This window comes from Sycon ciliatum, chromosome 2 (assembly GCF_964019385.1).
Source record: "Sycon ciliatum chromosome 2, ocSycCili1.1, whole genome shotgun sequence".
Taxonomy (NCBI): domain Eukaryota; kingdom Metazoa; phylum Porifera; class Calcarea; order Leucosolenida; family Sycettidae; genus Sycon; species Sycon ciliatum.
Genome location: NC_088644.1, coordinates 24,909,087 through 24,926,504, shown reverse-complemented (window position 1 = coordinate 24,926,504; position 17,418 = coordinate 24,909,087). Strand labels below are relative to the sequence as shown.

General features: G+C 43.8%; 1 protein-coding gene across 1 annotated transcript in view; it reads left to right on the top strand.

Moving 5' to 3' along the window:
• Window positions 1–17,418, top strand: part of LOC135810454 (fibrillin-2-like) — a 159,025-nt gene that overhangs the window by 21,877 nt on the left and 119,730 nt on the right. Inside the window, exons 3-5 of the mRNA XM_065323947.1 lie at window positions 941–1,054; window positions 1,598–1,774; window positions 3,127–3,249. Of these exons, the coding sequence (XP_065180019.1) occupies window positions 941–1,054; window positions 1,598–1,774; window positions 3,127–3,249 (414 nt within the window). The remainder of the gene's footprint in view (window positions 1–940; window positions 1,055–1,597; window positions 1,775–3,126; window positions 3,250–17,418) is intronic.

The following is a 17,418-nucleotide window of genomic DNA, read 5'->3' as shown; positions in this document are numbered from 1 at the left end:
CTGGGTAAAGGGTCGTTATAGCGAAGCTTATGCACTAACGAATTATGTTGTAACCGGACCTGTAAACAGTTGTATAGACCACGTTTCGCCAGGGATTTCAGATCACTAATGGGGTTTATGTACTAACCGGACTGGTTATATTATTTGAGAGAGGGCCTGTATACCCTGTAACTTGGGCCGTAAGACGAAGTCATGAGTATGTCGCTGATGTACGTCACATGGATCTGCATTATTAGCAGTGCCAAACTGCTCTTTCGCAATAATGCATTCGTATCCTTTCTGACAGCGTGTGCTACAAATGCCTGAAGAGTTCGTACCGCGAACTCCTATCATTGTTAGATAGCAGAGTGGCTAAAATTTCATTTATGGATGTGCGGGTGCTTTACGGGTATAAGTGAATCTGGCAAGTAAGTCAGAGCAAAGCCTACCCATAACTGAGTTTTTCACACACATGCTAGTTTTTTTAAAAGTTTTTTTACTAGAGCCACGTAAACCCGTCATGTGTGAGCCATGAATAAGGGGAGTGGTGGCGTGGTCTGGGATGCTCTGCCGACCTTGGGTCTCGGCTTCATCACAACCAGGCGCGCCAATAGCAGAGAGAGAAAGAGAGGGAGGGAGAGGGAGACAGACAGACAGAGAGAGAGAGAGAGAGACAGAGTTGTAGCTAGTGTAAACTAACTGTTTAACTCCTGCATGTTGAGTAGTGTGAACAAAATTCAGGGCGTAGCATTTGGATTTCCGGTGGTCCGGCCGGATGGACATTATTAATGAAGCTTTCAAGAAAGTGGCAAATCGCCCATTAAATAGACTGTATACATTGATGACCTCTGCCACATGGATCAGCTCTATCATTCTATGTTCTCATTTGCTTCTGTGACATGGGCCGTACGTACATGTGATCGGAAGGTGATCATTATCATTGCTTTTGTTTTCTGTGCAGATAACTCTTGTTCTCCATCACCATGTATGAATGGTGGAACTTGCATTGAGGACTCTGGTGGTGGCTATAACTGCAGTTGCGTGACAGGATTCACAGGCAGGAACTGTGATATTAGTAAGCACTTAGTTTATTTACCTATATGCTCACGTACATCAGAATCAATGGTCGTGGCGGTGTGTTGCCTTTGTGCAACAGTATCGAATGCCACCATGCGTTCATGACCCTCGGATGTGCGAATTTTGAGGATGCCATTTTGTGATGTTATTTTGATCTTTGCGTAAATTTTATGTAGCCATTGTAGTTGCTCCTCCAACATATATTATGCCAATTATTAAGGGGCCGTCCGTAAATATCGAACTTTTTTCACCAAACGAATTATTTTAGTTTAGACCCAACCCCTCCCTCCCTCCCCCTCAGAACGTAAAAGTTGTTGACATATACATGCATATAATACATGTATACAACAAAAGTCGCAAGTGTGTCACTGCTCCTATGGCCATGTACATGTATCGAACTTTTCTGAAACGAAATTGGTCAACCCCCTCCCACCCCATAACGAAATTATTTCGTTTCGTGAAAAAAGTTCGATAATTATGGACGACCCCTAATGCAATGTGTTTCTAAGTACACATTGCTTGAATGGCTTTTTCTGTCTAGATGTGACCTGTCCTGTTCCGCTTCCACCAAATAATGGCCTCCTTCCTGGAGGAAATTTAACGTACGGCAGCAATCTCACCGTGTCGTGTATCGAAGGTTATGCACTGGCTGGTGTTTCTGTTGTGGAGTGTGGTCCGACGGGAGTCGCTACAAACATCTCCGGCACACTCTGCAGTAGTAAGTTGAACATGCTTCCTGTCTGCTCTTGTGTTCCGGGACAGGCAATGTTCAAGTATGCATGGTACAATGCTTATAAAATGTGCTCTCACTGCCTCTAAGTGCTTGCAGCAAATCTTTCATGCATAGAGTTTCCCGACAGCCATAGTGAATGTGAGAAGTGTGTGCTACCCGAGGGTCCTACTAGCCTGGTCGGCATTGCGACGTCGTCTCTGGCTATCAGTACAGCACATTGTGCTGGTTTATGGAGTTGTATTATGACTGGCCCTCAATGAAGGTTCCAGGTTTAGTCAACGTGGTGCCAGTAATTCAAAAGAAAATTTGTTCCGACTCAAGAATTATTAAAAAGTTTTCAAGAGTTCAAGTCAGTGTGGTGCCAATAAATCAAAAAGTAATTTTGTTCCAACTCGAGAATTATTGGAAAGTATTCAAGAATTCTTCGTGAAAATAGTTCATCACTAGCTATCACTAAAACCTTTACCGTGTTCGATTAAGAATTGGGCACTTTATATATATTGCCCAACTTCTCTCCACATTTTGCTTAGGGGCCATCTGTAAATACCGATATTTATTTAGAAACGAAAACTAGTCGTTTCTCTTCAACCCCCTCCCTCAGAAACGAACACATACAAACGATGCATAGAATCGATATTTTCTTTTCTGGACGTGCCCACACATACACACTGTGCATCAATATTTTTCGAGAAACGAACAGGCGCTCAACCCCCTCAACCCCCTCCCCCCCCCCTAAACGACTAGTTTTCGTTTCTAAATAAATACCTATATTTATGGATGGCCCCTTAGGGGGCCAGTCAAACTGAGGGAAAATTTGAAAAAATCCGTGGTTACCATGGATAGTTGCTGCTGAGCGGGAGATTTGAGAGATTTTATCCACTCGATGAAAATCAGCTCGAGGCCTCGCTTTTCCGCCGAAAATTATAATCATCCGCTGCTTTCACTTGATTTCTTTGAGTTTCCTTGTTTTTTATTGCGTTCTGAAGTGGAGCGATACTGCTGATTCAGCTCTGACCCAGGAGCGGGGTTGACAGACAGCCAGAAGCGAATGGTGACAAAAAAAGTAGCTCGTGTCGGTGAGATTATTTTCATTGTGCGTATCCAGTGTGGCCGTGATGAAAAGCAGAAAAAATTATTCCCGGTTTATAATCTGAGGATTGTTCCCTCAATGTGACCGGCCCCTTAGGAAATGTACTGGTACATTGTGTTTTATTTGGAAGGAAGTTTTGTTGGGTCAAGAGCCTCTATGCTTAAAAACAAGCCTTTCACAATGTATCATTGATACTATTTTGTGGAATGCCGAACTGTACTGTCTTTGTGTTTATGTCTTTATGCAGATATTGATGAGTGTACCACTGGTGTCCATAATTGCAGTAGTGATGCTACCTGCACTGACACAGATGGAGGATTTCTATGTCGCTGCTCGCCTGGACATTACGGCCCTGGGACCACTTGCGAAGGTATTTTCCAACTACTGGCTTATGTCTTGTATAAACTGAACTTGACCTCTAGTACCTAAACATTGACATTAATTACTCAAGTACCGGAACTAGTGAAGGTAAGGGTAGATCGCTTATTATTTCTCAAGAAGAGAACGGCATGGATGTGGTGAGTTGCTTTGCACAAGGTAAGATTCCTGAATAATATATTGACAATCATACTCTGTACTTCGTTGAACTTGATAAGTTGCCTGCTTAATAACTAAGCTTGAGAATGAACCCTCTCCACATTCAATCTCGCTTCTCGATAAATTGACCAAAGCGCCAAAAGAGACAGCTGTTGGCAGCAGCCACATGAATATATGTTGCATTCGTGCGTTTGATGCCCAGTACTATGATCATATCCATCCGTATTTCTTTTTCCTAGTTCTTTTTGTTTTCTCGTTTGAGTGGTTACACTGCCTGGGTATGCTCGAGTGAGTCTTTATGGCAATCAGTAATAGGTAAGTGTCATCACATCATGGTTGGTATACTTCACATGCATTGTGATAAAGAAGGTAGGTGTCATGTATGCATGTACACTGTCGGACAGGAGATTGCCGTTCCTACCGTGAGGCATGATTTTACATTTATATTAGGGGTGAAACGATCACTGAAAATTGGTCATCGATTATCTGTATTCATTTTGCTTGTTATAGTTGTTGGTTCTGTGGCTATCTTCAGGTGTTTCATTGAAGGAGTCGTGAGTAGCTTGGCCTCCCTGTTTTTTCCAGCACTTTGAACAGCCTTCCCAGTATTTGAAAAGCACATTTTGCAACTGTAAAATGAGTATCGAGTACAACAATAATGAGTAAGCAGCGATTAATTTGCATGATTGTCTCACCCCTAATTTATATAATAATTATATTATTTGCCATCTATGTCGTTCACTGCAATTCCTGTTGCTTGGCAAGTGCATCCAATCTTTAAAAAAGGTAAGTGATCACTCTGGTTTGTCTGTACCTTTCTGATCTTTGATGCTGGTCTTTTGGTGCTCAATTCAATTTTTGGATGCAGAGTGCAAGGTACCATCTGGAAAATACATCACGTCAATTAATCCTGCCGGTGTCGTGAAATGTCAGCATGGATTCGTGAACAAGGGTGGCGGTCTGGCTTTGTCCTGTACACAGACTGGTTACTGGCGACATGTTCCTGTTTGCACTGGTGAGGGGATTGGTTGTGAAGGATTACCACCTATTGATACTTTAAATTCTGTAAAGAAAGGATAAGAAAGGTCACCAGGGGCGTACTCGGGGTTCTTCAGAGGGGTTACATCGGCATGCATGTAACCGTGCGGCGCGTAGATGTCACGATATCGGTACTGTAAGACCAGTTATGTTAACGAATTTAAGAAAATCATTAGCATTTGAAGTCGTTATGTGCAAATCGATATGTACAAGTACAGTCATTTGCCGGTTTTGAGACAGAATTCGTTAGAATTTCACCTCGCTAACCCACAAAAATCCGAATATCGTTACATTAATGCATCTCTTGTTTTTTGAAGAATCATCCAAGTTTGCAACACATTGTAAAAGCTTGTCTTGTTACAGTAGGTTGTATGTGGGCATTCTTGAAGTAGAAATATGGGGCTCAGACTTTTACTTAACAGACTCGTGGCAACATTATGTTCGAGTTGATGAAGTCTTGCCAGGAGAAGCACTTGCCAACTAAAACAGTAAGCATCCCATACACATGTGTTCTTGCAATAGTGGTGATGGCATGGACAAAAAGGCCATCACCTGATCAATTTTTCACATCATCCTTCATTGGATTTTGGGAGTATTGGTTTTAAGGTCTTATGGTCTTATAATTATTGTTTTGTCAGCGGTCTCATTGTAGTCGCTTTAAGCTGGATATCTGCTTAGCCGCATATTTATTCCTCTCCAGTTGTGCTAGGTGAAATCCGATTGTCGGATTTCACCTGACAGCTTGACTGTAGCAGGGTAGACTACAGTGGCCAAAATGAAGTACTGTAAACCGCCCAATATTCACGTCACTAATTTTTCGCGATTTCTTAGAACCAGCGAGTTTGCGATGGCAAAAGTTCGCGAAGCACTGGGACCACTTACATACACCCACTGTTGAAGTTAGATTTCATGATGGTTAATATTCGCGTTACGCTCTTCTCGCGAGAATAGCGACCATTAATCCGTCGTGAATATTAGTCAGTTTACAGTACCTGATGTGTGTGTGTGTGCATGGCGGCACTGGAGGAAAATCAGAATGCTCCGCTTTTCCTGACCTTTGGCCATGGGTTTCTTCATTCTTGAGCAAGCCCTTTGATTGTTTACTTTACCGTCTGCACCTTTTAACTTGCACCTTCGCTTTATCAAGATGCGGCGTGCACTTCCTGCATTTTTTCCAAAACTGTTCAAATGTAGACGTTTGAGAGCGTATTTTTAGTTGATGCCAATGTGTGGAGGTTTGCACCACGAAGTATGCACATGTACAAATGTCCATTTCAGAAATTTGTGACTAACATGCATGGGGAATGACCAAAACAGCTCGAATTCTGTTCCACGAGAGTATGCTATAACGGCATATTCTCATACATGTATCACTTTCTGTGACACGACATGCGGCACCTGCGACAAGGACATGCCCATGTTGCGTACGGTGTACATGAATGGTATACAGTTTTCTTCGGGTATACGTACACGCATACTACGTTCACTGCATAGAGCCTAGGGATGTAACAAAAACCGAGAAGTCAAGTTCCGTCTAATGGATATCCAGAGAAGGTTCAAGCTTTTGTTTTCAGGCTTCACCAATTGCAATTTTGAACATGAATGGTGTGGGAGTATGGGTGCCCTGGTGTCAGCATAGCCCCCAGAAGTGTGCAACTCCACTATGGTTGCTGTCCCGACACCCTTTTTTGGGATGTACTTCGAAGTGTAATCAGACGTATCCCAGGGCTTTGGTGGACAAATCCACGTTCCTGTGCAAACTAGTTCAATACTTCACCACCCGTAGAAACGTAAATAATGCTCATGAGGAGTATTGCATCGTAACAAATGACGTTGACTTCTTCCGGGACAGCACTGTATGCGAGAGATTATGTCTGTGGGGACTGCCCTATTAAAATATGAATAAATAATAATAACAATGTCCAGGCAGTCGTAAAATACGTATGTTACAACCAGGGAGTAGTAAATACATTTTAGTACTTCAAGTACTCCCTAGTTACAACTCACTAGTTTAAATAGTTATATGAGCTGCAACGGGTAGGGATTTGGTCGGGTGACGTGTTCGGGTAATTTTATCCGGGTAGCATGGGTACCATATTGGGTATTTTTTGACACAGTTTGTAGTGTGAGTGTGCACTTGCGTTACATAGAAAGTGTACCGTAAGCACGTAGTCGTGTAGCATGCACCGTTGCAAAAACACCATGCTCGATCGGGTTCTCAGGAGCAAATTGCTACCCTACTACCTGATCAAATTACGGGTAGCACGGGTACCCTACTACTCGTTGACACCTCGACTAGTTATGACTGTGCTCTTGATCACAGCAAAGAGTACATACTAGTGTTCAACCCTGCGTATGAACATGATTATAAGCTCCCAACTCGTTTACTCTATGCTACAGAAGCCAATATCACTGTACGGTCACGAGCCGGAGAAAGCCCGTCGTTGAGAGTCCATAAGCATTTTATGGACCCTTTCCGCCGTGCCTTACAGCTTCTGTTCTGTGGCAAGAAATAGTGGTGGTGCTGTACACTGTATACACATTGGTATAATGAGAGTATCTGCAAAATGAAAATTCGCGACGGGCCTTGCGAAGATATGTACGCATATTCGCACGAGCTTTGTGTTCTCCACATTTTCGTAGTTTGCACGCGCCAAGTGCACGTTCACCATGACTCTCACGAAACTTCTCACGAAAGTTCATTTCCTGTTCTCTTAAAGGGGAAGTTAAGGCAAAAATTAAAATTTCACCAGTTGTAGTCTTCGGGGTGCTGAGTCGAATGGTCGTGGTCCGAGGAAGCTGAGACGCTCCCTTCCTACTTGAATCCCAATCGAACTCGCGCACTTCCACCGAAACTGGGTGACTGCGCCCTACGAGATGGGGATTTGCATGCAAAATGTCACTAAAGCGCCATTTCGTTCTTATAAAAGCACGGATGACCGCGATTGGCCCATATATTGTAGTCTTTTGGACGCTGAGTCGACTGGTTTTGGTCCGAAAAGGCTGCGATGCAGCGTTCCGCCTTTATTCCCAATCGAACATGGTTGAACAAGCGGTCACGTGCTCCTGCGTACGCCAGTCACCTGGTCACCGTGCCTGCAGGGTACAACTTACTAGCCTGTTTGACCTTTTTTGGGTGCAGTCCTGTCACTCGAGTTGAACCTTGGTGTGAAAGTTGTCACCTGCTAGCGTGGTGACCAGGTGATTTGGGCACCCAGGAGCACGTGACCACTTGTTCAACCATGTTCGATTGGGAATAAAGGAGGAACGCTGCATCGCAGCCTTTTCGGACCAAAACCAGTCGACTCAGCGTCCAAAAGACTGCAACATATGGGCCAATCGCGGTCATCCGTGCTTTTATAAGAACGAAATGGCGCTTTTAGTGACATTTTGCATACAAATCCCCATCTCGTAGGGCGCAGTCACCCAGTTTCGGTGGAAGTGCGCGAGTTCGATTGGGATTCAAGTAGGAAGGGAGCGTCTCAGCTTCCTCGGACCAAGACCATTCGACTCAGCACCCCGAAGACTACAACTGGTGAAATTTTAATTTTTGCTTTAACTTCCCCTTTAAGTTGCAAAAGTCCGTGCGAAGTTCCTCACTTCATGACGTAGAGCGAAAGTTTGTACGCATTTTCGTTTTGCAGAATCTCTCCAATATATTTATGTATACACATTGGTATAATATCCAGTGTCTGGAGATATGTGGATTTTGTAGAAAAAAATATTATACGAATATGTATACATAATAACATCGAAGTATTACCAAGAGTATAAACTCCCTGGAGCTTACAATTATACTCTTGATATCACGTAAGCCTTGTTTGATATGTTGAGCCCTACAGATGTTGATCAGTTGACAAGGCGGAGGACAGGAGCACTCTCCGTCTTGTAACAATTACATGCTACACCGTACATGTACGGTAAATGACCACTATCGGTGTGAGATACGATGAAGCAGTTCTTTTTTCACAGCCCACGACAAACACTTGTGTTTTTTTTACATTTGTACAACAGCTTCTTGTACATGAGGGGTAGCCGTACTTTGAAGTAGATCTACGGGTACCTATTTTATCAAGAGGATCCGGAGAAGTTTAGGCATGGTCTATTGTTCACATCCATGGTCATGGATACGGTATTTCTCAGACGCGCAGTGTTTTGAAATATTTCAAATTTGGCTGGAACATTTTGAGAATAGTTTTCGGAATATTGCTCAGGTCCGCTCCACAATTACTCTCATATAGTTTCTAAACGATTGGATAACGGACGTCCAATTTGGAAAAAATTATGCACAAAGTGATCACAGATTTTATGTGGTATAGATGCTGGCATAACGGTTTTTGCCTAGGTACGCGTCTACAGTTTTGAAATGGACTGTATGTTTAAATACCAAGCCCACAGGAAACTATGATTATAATAGACTGACCCTCCGGAGCCACGTGGCCCAGTATATTCGTAGCTACCTATACCGTACTGTACTGCAAACCCGACCGGTTACGGGAACTCGCACCTTTTGACTTTGCCTTTGGCAGTTTGGGCAGGTTTCGGGTAGGTCTACATTTGTGTGTATGTGTGTGAACAAGCCCTCCTTAAAGGGGAAGTATACCCTAAAATCAAATGTTCACCAGTTGTAGTCTTCGGGGTGCTGAGTCGAATGGTCTTGGTCTGAGGAAGCTGAGACGCTCCATTCCTCCTTTATTCCCAATCGAACTCGCACACTTCCACGGAAACTGTGTGACTGCGCCCTACTAGATAGGGATTTGTATGGAAAAGGTCACTAAAAACGCCGTTTCGTTCTTATAAAAGCGAGGATGACCGCGAAAAGGCTGCGATGCAGCGTTCGGCCCTTATTCCCAATCGAACACGGTTGAGTAAGCGGTCACGTGCTCATTTACAGCCTGTTTGGGCCCGTTCATGTCACTCGAGTTGAACCTTTGAACCAGGGAGTCGTAAAAGCCTCTTGGTCTTACGACTCCCGGCTTTGAACCTTTGAGTTGAATCTTGATGTGAAAATTGTACTCTGCAGGTTCGGTGACCAGGCGACTGGTGTACACCTGAGCACGTGACCGCTCACGCAACCGTGTTCGATTGGGAATAAGGGCCAAACGCTGCATCGCAGCCTTTTCGGACCAAAACCAGTCGACTCAGCGGCCAAAAGACTACAACATATGGACCAATCGCGGTCATCCGTGCTTTTATAGATATAAGAACGAAACGGCGTTTTAGTGACTTTTTCCATACAAATCCCTATCTACTGTAGCGGACATGGAAATCAAGTCGATTGACCGGGGCCGGCGCCCTCTCATCGCGTACAGACCGCTGCGTGCGGTGTGGACAGTCATGTATTGTTGATCCGCCCAGCGCGCTGCCCTGCAGCTAGCCATAAATGCATGTGTGTACCGCTATCCACGGCTGCATGGCCAGCGCCCTGGGGCCACTAGACGTGCGACCAGATTTCCATGTCCACGACAGTAGTAGGGCGCAGTCACCCAGTTTCCGTGGGGGTGCGCGAGTTCGGGAATAAAGGAGGAAGGGAGCGTGCTAGCGTCTCCATGGTCTCAGCGTCCTCGGACCAAGACCCTCCCGGCATTCGACTCAGCACCCCGAAGACTACAACTGGTGAAAATAATAATTTGATTTTAGGGTATACTTCCCCTTCAATGATCCTTGACCTCTTTTGCTTCCGTCAATTTTATTGGCGTCAGGAACGAAGCCAGCACAGCGGCTATCGACCTTTGTAAATATATGTAGGCAAATTCGCGTCTGCCTTTCGAAAGCATTGACATTCATTGTGAACACACTCGTTTTCCCGCTCGTACGATCTGTGGGAGCCTGGTTCACGGAAGCTGGAAAGGTAAGGGAGATGACATTCTCTAAAAGCTGCCCTGCTGCATTCAGGAGAAATTGTTAAAGTGCTAGTAACAGTTAGAATGAAATGTGAAGAACAAAACGGAAAAGAAGAATGAAACGAAACGAGATTTGGCCCTTCCGACCTGGTCGTAGTAACTAAAAGTTGTGCGAACTTTCGTCAACTTTCGATTGAAACAAAAACTTTTTTCGTCGCGATCACCGTAGACCTAGCTAGGTACGGCAGGTCGAGACCTATTTCCTGTGCTCCGAAAAAAGCTAGTTTCCCACTGTCAAGTTGCGGTAATTGTCCGCATTATTCTGCGTGGACTGCATGGCGTAGTCCCTTGTTGCAAGTGTCAGATTTCATATGCCACAACTGCATTGTTGTACAGTCAGCAACAAGCTCCAAACCAGAAGCATTTTATAATTATTGTCTTGGCATTCGCTTCCTCCTATTTCATCTGCAGTAGTACCAAGAGTGTGTGCCCCCATACATTGTATTATGTTTCTGTTTTACTTTCTCATTCCGTTTTATTACCGACCTTGGTGTAGTAAGGCTCTGTTTACATGAAAAATTTCAACCCGGGTCGAGTTCAGCCCGGGTTGAAAGTCTGTACGATTGACAAAATAGGTGAGCGTTTACATCAGGGAGTCGTATTTTACGACTCCCTGGTTTACATGAAGACGGTTGACCTGGGTCGAATACTGATATGCTGCCAAAAGTCCACTTCTAGAGTTCTGCATGGTCACGTGAGTCCGTTCGCGCGAAATTTGCATGTGCAGTGCTGTTCAAACCTGGCGCAAGATACGCACAGAAGTACATTTGTACGATTTTCTTGACCCGGGTTGATTTCGGCCCGGGTCAAGCGCAATGCGTCATGTAAACGCGCCATTCATTTTGTGTGCATAGCGGGTTGAAATCTGACCCGGGTCGAACTCAACCTGGGTTGAAACGCCTCCTGTAAACACAGCCTAAGATAGCACTCCCTGAAAGAGACAAAAGGTCATGCCATGTGTACTTTCATATGTACGGTACTTGAGTTGGCTATACCTGCCAAGGACCTGTGTACCTTCATACAAATCTAGTCGAGTACCTGCTGTTTGAAGATACCGGGGCACAACGTGTAAAAAGCAGGGGCGTCGGACACGGTACGGTCACTACGGTATTGACCCAGTGTCTGCTCCAGCGCCGGGTGAGCCGGGTAATCCACCCGGTTGGGCGGCGCTCGGACCTGGTTGAAAATATAGTACCGGGTCACCTGTGACCCGGTTGGTACTTTACACTTTCGAACTTTGAAAGGACTGACTACATGGCTTGTATCAAGAGTAGGGCTCAAACGATTAGTCCGATTAACCGGTTTCAGACCGGTTACGAAGAATTAACGGTTAACCGATAAAGATAACGGTTGCGCAGTAACTTTTCAGTCAATTTTTCAAGTATCAGGTCGTTGCAAAGTGTGCACTTTCGCGGGCTGTCGCACGGGTACGCAATTTCTGGGCTGTCAACTCGGTCATATCTGGTCACTTGCTGTGAGAGTATGTATGAATGAGCATGCAAGAGAATGCACAAGTGCGCGTTGTACTGAACAGGGTACATTTTTTGAATGAGTATAGTCAAATATACTGTTAAAAAAGAGTCCGCAGGATTGCCGTGGCTTATAGGTTATAACCGGTTAACCGACCGTTAGCTTAGCAGTTAATCGTCAGGGGTAAAACCGTGACCGTTTGAGCCCTAATCAAGAGTGCATGAAAACGGTTTTCATGTACTCTTGCTTGTATGTGTCAGATACTTCTTTTTCCTTCGTAATTTTCTAATTCCTGTCCTCTCTTTTCTAAATGCGGCTTATCCATTCGCCTTTTTATCATTGGGCCTAGTTTCCGTTTATTGTCTGAATTAAAATAAACCAACCAACCAGTTAAAGCACGTGACTCGGCTGGTGAGACAGCGCCGGGTACATATGTACCCGGCTCCGACCCGGTTGAAATGGTTGCGCCAGGTACACGTGTACCCGGCTGTCCTACAATCCTAGAGCAGACACTGTGACCGTACCACTTTTTACCCCCAGGTACCCTATAAATTAATAAAATGCACTGATTAGGGCTCTAAATTTCCAAAATTTTCGGCTCAGCCATCCCTCCCACACGATTAAATTTGTACTTCACATGGCTGACTGTACCACACTAAATACCACACTAAATTACCTTCCGACGCCCCTGGAAAGTTAGTTGTACCTGCCGTTCAAAGCTACTGGGCATAATACTGAGAGAGGTTCTGCAAAACGAAAATGCGTACAAACTTTCTTTATACAGTGGAGATTGGATGTAACGACACCTTCGGGAGAAAACAAAATTTCGCTATATTCGATCTGTCACTACAGTCCATTTCAAAACTATAGACGCGTACCTAGGCAAAAACCGTTATGCCAGCATCTATACCACATAAAATCTGTGATCACTTTGTGCATAATTTTTTCTAAATTGGGTGTCTGTTATCTAATCGTTTAGAAACTATATGAGAGTAATTGTGGAGCGGTCCTGAGCAATATTCCGAAAACTATTCTCAAAAAGGTCCAGCCAAATTTGAAATATTTCAAAAACCATATGCGTCTATAGTTTTGAAATGGACTGTAAACCCGATCTTCACATTTAGTATACAATATGTATATCAAAATGGCAGAAATGTATTGCAGATATGCATGTGCGTAATATAATGCATATGGATTTCAGATGCTCATGTGCATGTGTCTTGCATGTGTCTTCAAGCCAAAAGTCATGCATGGCCACTAGACCGTGCACTGCACTGCGGCTACCAGCACGCGTGGAGACACAAACATGTCCCATGCATGCCAATACGCATGATAAAAGAGGAAAGTCGTTATATTCGATGCATTTTGAGGTCTTCGGGCACCAAAAAGTGTCAGTAAATCCGATCTGTCATTATTTTCGAGGTCGTTATACCTGATCTATAATGTACAGAAAGGACTTGCTAAACGACTTGGGCAACATAAATTTGTCGCTAAACTCGATTTGTCGTTATATCCAAGGTCGTTATATCCAATCTCCACTGTATCATGAAGGGAGAAATTGAGATCGGGTTATGGCGTACAGTAAGATCGGGCGCCGAAGAACGCAGGGGCTCGAGCGCAGCCTAGGAAAGTTCTTAAATTTTTGATTCTAGCCAAACCGTTCTTACCGGTATTCACACGCGCGCGGCGAGTCGAGTGACGTCATGACGTTTGTCATATACATGTACATGTACACGTAGTGCAATGTAGTACTTCTCGTGGGTGTCGTAAATGGGAATGACTGTACATGTAGCAGTTACTGTTTACACGTGTACATGACATGTACTCACCTCCCATACATGTACAATGTAGATCTACGTGTAAATTCGCAACTTGGAAATTCCAAATTTTAAAAGTGTTCTTAAATCTGATAATTCTAGCCTGGACTGTTCTTAAATTTTGCCGGTTTTCCAGCCTGGGTGTTCTTCGGCGAGGTGTTCTTCGGCGCCCGATCTTACTGTATGTGCACTTGGCGCATGCAAACTACGAAAATGTGCAGAACACAAAGTTCGTGTGAAAATTCGCACACATTTGTGCAAGGCCCGCGAAACTTCGTTTGACTTTTCGTTGTGCAGAACCTCTCTAATATTGTGTTGAAGTTGGTGGACTAATCTGTAAAGCAATAACTGTTAGTGACTGACCCATTTGCTGTTGATGAATGTCGTATTTTGTGTATTTGCCTGTCTGAAGTGGGCGCCTTATATGTTGCCAGCCCTGCACTGCTGTATTGTGTCTGATCCTGTTGCTAGGCACCACTGTATGCCTGCTATGCGTGTAAATAGGCTAGTGATATCGCTCTTTGAATGAATGAGGTACAGCACCAGTGATTCTGATAAGGCCTCTTGTGCCTTTTATTCTGCAAATACTAATCAGTACAATGATAGTAGTGTGATTGGGCATGTCAATTTATGCTCTGTATTTTTCTCTCGTGTTTGGGGCAAATGACAACATCAGTGTACATACTTCATATTTTCGCCTACAATAAAGCTGTACAAAATGTAGCTCTTGGCTTTCTCAATCACATTATAACCATGTTCTGATAAGGTTTGAAGAAACGATGCTGTGAAAGACCTTATTAGGCAGACCAGTTTCTTAAATTCACCAGTGAATGGCAAGTGTAGTTCAGACGTCATGCTTGTCATCCTGGTCATCAGTAAGATGCAGAGGAACCTTGGAATTCTGGTCACCTTTTCAGACCAGGCAAAGTGGTCTGATCTGTGAAAAAATAATCATCCTGTGTGTGCACTTATAGAGTAAAATCTAGGACCGAGCAGAGGTTGGCGAGGTGGTCGGAAAGTGAGATTCCACAACCTTGAAATCAAATTCAGTGTGATCGAACAATTTTAATATTGGCTACCCCACAACCATAGTTATTTCTCTGTACGCACCTTGTATTTATGTATTTAAGGAACCGGTTTTGGAACCGCCAGCTGAAAAGAATCGGGTACCCGGTCCGTCAAATTTCGAACCGAAACTCGAAAAATCTCGTTCTTGTACAAATACATGTAAACGTCAAGTCTACTCAAGATTTTTAATGTCTTACCTTACGATCCCCACTCTTCCAAAGAGTTCTCTGGTCATCATCTTCTTCACACTTGGACTCTCCGATGTCTCATTCTTGCTCGTAAAAATGTTTTTTCTAAAAAATAATTGTCGCGAACGCATTTTGTCGGTCTGGACAAAAGAGTCCATGGAACCGATACCCGAACCGTGGGAAACAATGCTGGCATTCGGGTACCCGAACATGAAAAACATGGAACCGTTTCACCCCTACTTTTTTTGCTATTTTCTGTGCACATGTGTTATATAATTTTGGCTTTTTCTTGTTCATTTTCTGGTGCAGTGATTACATGTGCACAGCCTTCAGCGCCGGCCTATGGCAGTGTGACAGCTGGCAACTTCACATACAATATGGCATTGAACTTTTCATGCTGGGATGGCTATGAGCTTAGTGGAGTGGACAGCGTTGTTTGTCTAGCCAATGGGCAGGCGTCAGACTCAAGTAGTACAATGTGCAATGGTAGGTTCCCTAGATGAGCCAAAAGAACATTCCTTATCTTTATTTTTTATGAAAAGGCAACTGCAACTTTTCTCTGTAGACTTTTCCCACTCTCAGACTTGTCAATATTTGTTGTATTGAGGCTCCCCTCATACTAATCTCGTTCATCCGTGCTTTTATAAGAACGGAATGGCGCTTTTAGTGACATTTTGCATATAAATCCCCATGTAGTAGGGTGCAGTCACCTAGTCTCGATGGAAGTGCGCGAGTTCGATAGGGAATAAAGATGGAAGGGAGCGTGTTAGCTTCCTCGGACCAGTACCATTCGGCTCAGCACACTGAAGGCTACGAGTAGTGACATTTTGATTCTAGACCATTCTTCCCCTTTAAGGCCACACTTTGTTTTTCTATGTTTCTCGTCATCGCCCGCGTAGGTTTTCAGAAATTTCAGAAGAAAAAAAAAGTAATTACTATGTACATGACTGTACATGTATGTATGCTGCACATGCTGCAGCAGCTAGATGCGTCAATCAAAATCGTAAACGTTTGCATCACAGCAGCAAAGGAGCGCTCCCCGTCCGTTTTCTGCGATGACGAAGCTTTCACTTTCAGTCGTTCACTGCCTAAGCCTCGTAGGTCCCAGGAATACCGTAAGTCGGACGAGTTCCGTGGCAACTGGCGTCTGTGGAATAATGTCGTGGGCAGAAAATCCAAGGAATAGACGCATGGCCATGGTGAGGAAAAGATGAGCAGCGTGGGGACAAGAGTTTTGATAAGCGGAGACAAGAACGTTGAAGTAACAAAACCAAAAATGACGAGTGGGAAAGCGTTTGTTGATGCGATAGCAGATAAATGTATGTTCTCTTCGCCATCTCGTATTCATCAAACTTTATACTCTCATTATTGCAGTTTGCCTGATATTCGTGGGCTGATGTGATAACGTAGTGCAATCATGTATGGGACTACATGTACATGATTGTACAATGTAGTACTGTATACATGGTATGCGCAGCGTCTTGTATGAATCACGCATATACATGTAAAATGTATACAGTTTTCAGTTCTTGTTTTTCCTTGGCTTTTGTTTTTTCCGCCCGCCTGCATACCTTTTGTTAAAATTTGCCGACGAGAAACATAGAAAAAACAAAGTGTGGCCTAAAGGGGAAGTTCACCCTAAAATCGAAACTTCACAACCTATAGTGAACGATGCACTGATTCCAATGGTGAAAGTCCCACGTTGATTGGAGCAACCGTTCCGGAGTTATAGCATCTTCAAGTTTTGGCAAAATTCTGTGACATCATGATGACGTCATAATTTGCCCATCCCTGTGATGTAGGGTCCGGCGGATTCTGCCGGCAGAAAAATTGGCAGAATTCGGTACTTTTTCTGGTAAGTTTCATGCATGTTTGGTATGTGGATAAAAAAAATGGAGCAGAATTCGAGGAATTGCCCGCCATAAGGTTTGTATGGTTCTGCCAATTTCACTGCTTTTCGAGCAGAATCTGCCACCTTTTCGAGCAGACTCCGCCGGTCCCTACTGTGACGTCAAAGAGATAAACTTTGTGTGGGAATAGATGGTGAATAGCCAATTTATGTCGTTTTTCGTTGTTGCAACAAGCTTTCTGGGGGATATGTTTCCAGTTTAGATGCCAGTAAGGTGTCATACCGTAAAGTCGCGTAAGAAAGCCGCAGCTTATATGACTTTTTGGGAGAAAATTTGCAGGCTTCTACACAAGACAGGTATTTCTATGTACATGTATGTCAACACTAAAACTAGGCGTATGTGCCAACAGTGTACCTTGAAAAATCAGGCTTCTATTCAAAAAAGGCTTCTATACGAGACATGCTTTAATACAAGACACTACGGTATATCCCATATCAAATTTTGAAAAATCAGTTTATCTCAATGACGTCATAAGTTATGTCATCATGACGTCATAGAATTTAGTCTAAACTTCCAGATGCTATAACTCCAGAACGGTTGCTCAGATCAACCTCGGACTTTCGCCATTGGAATCACTGCTTTTCGAGCAGAATCTGCCACCTTTTCGA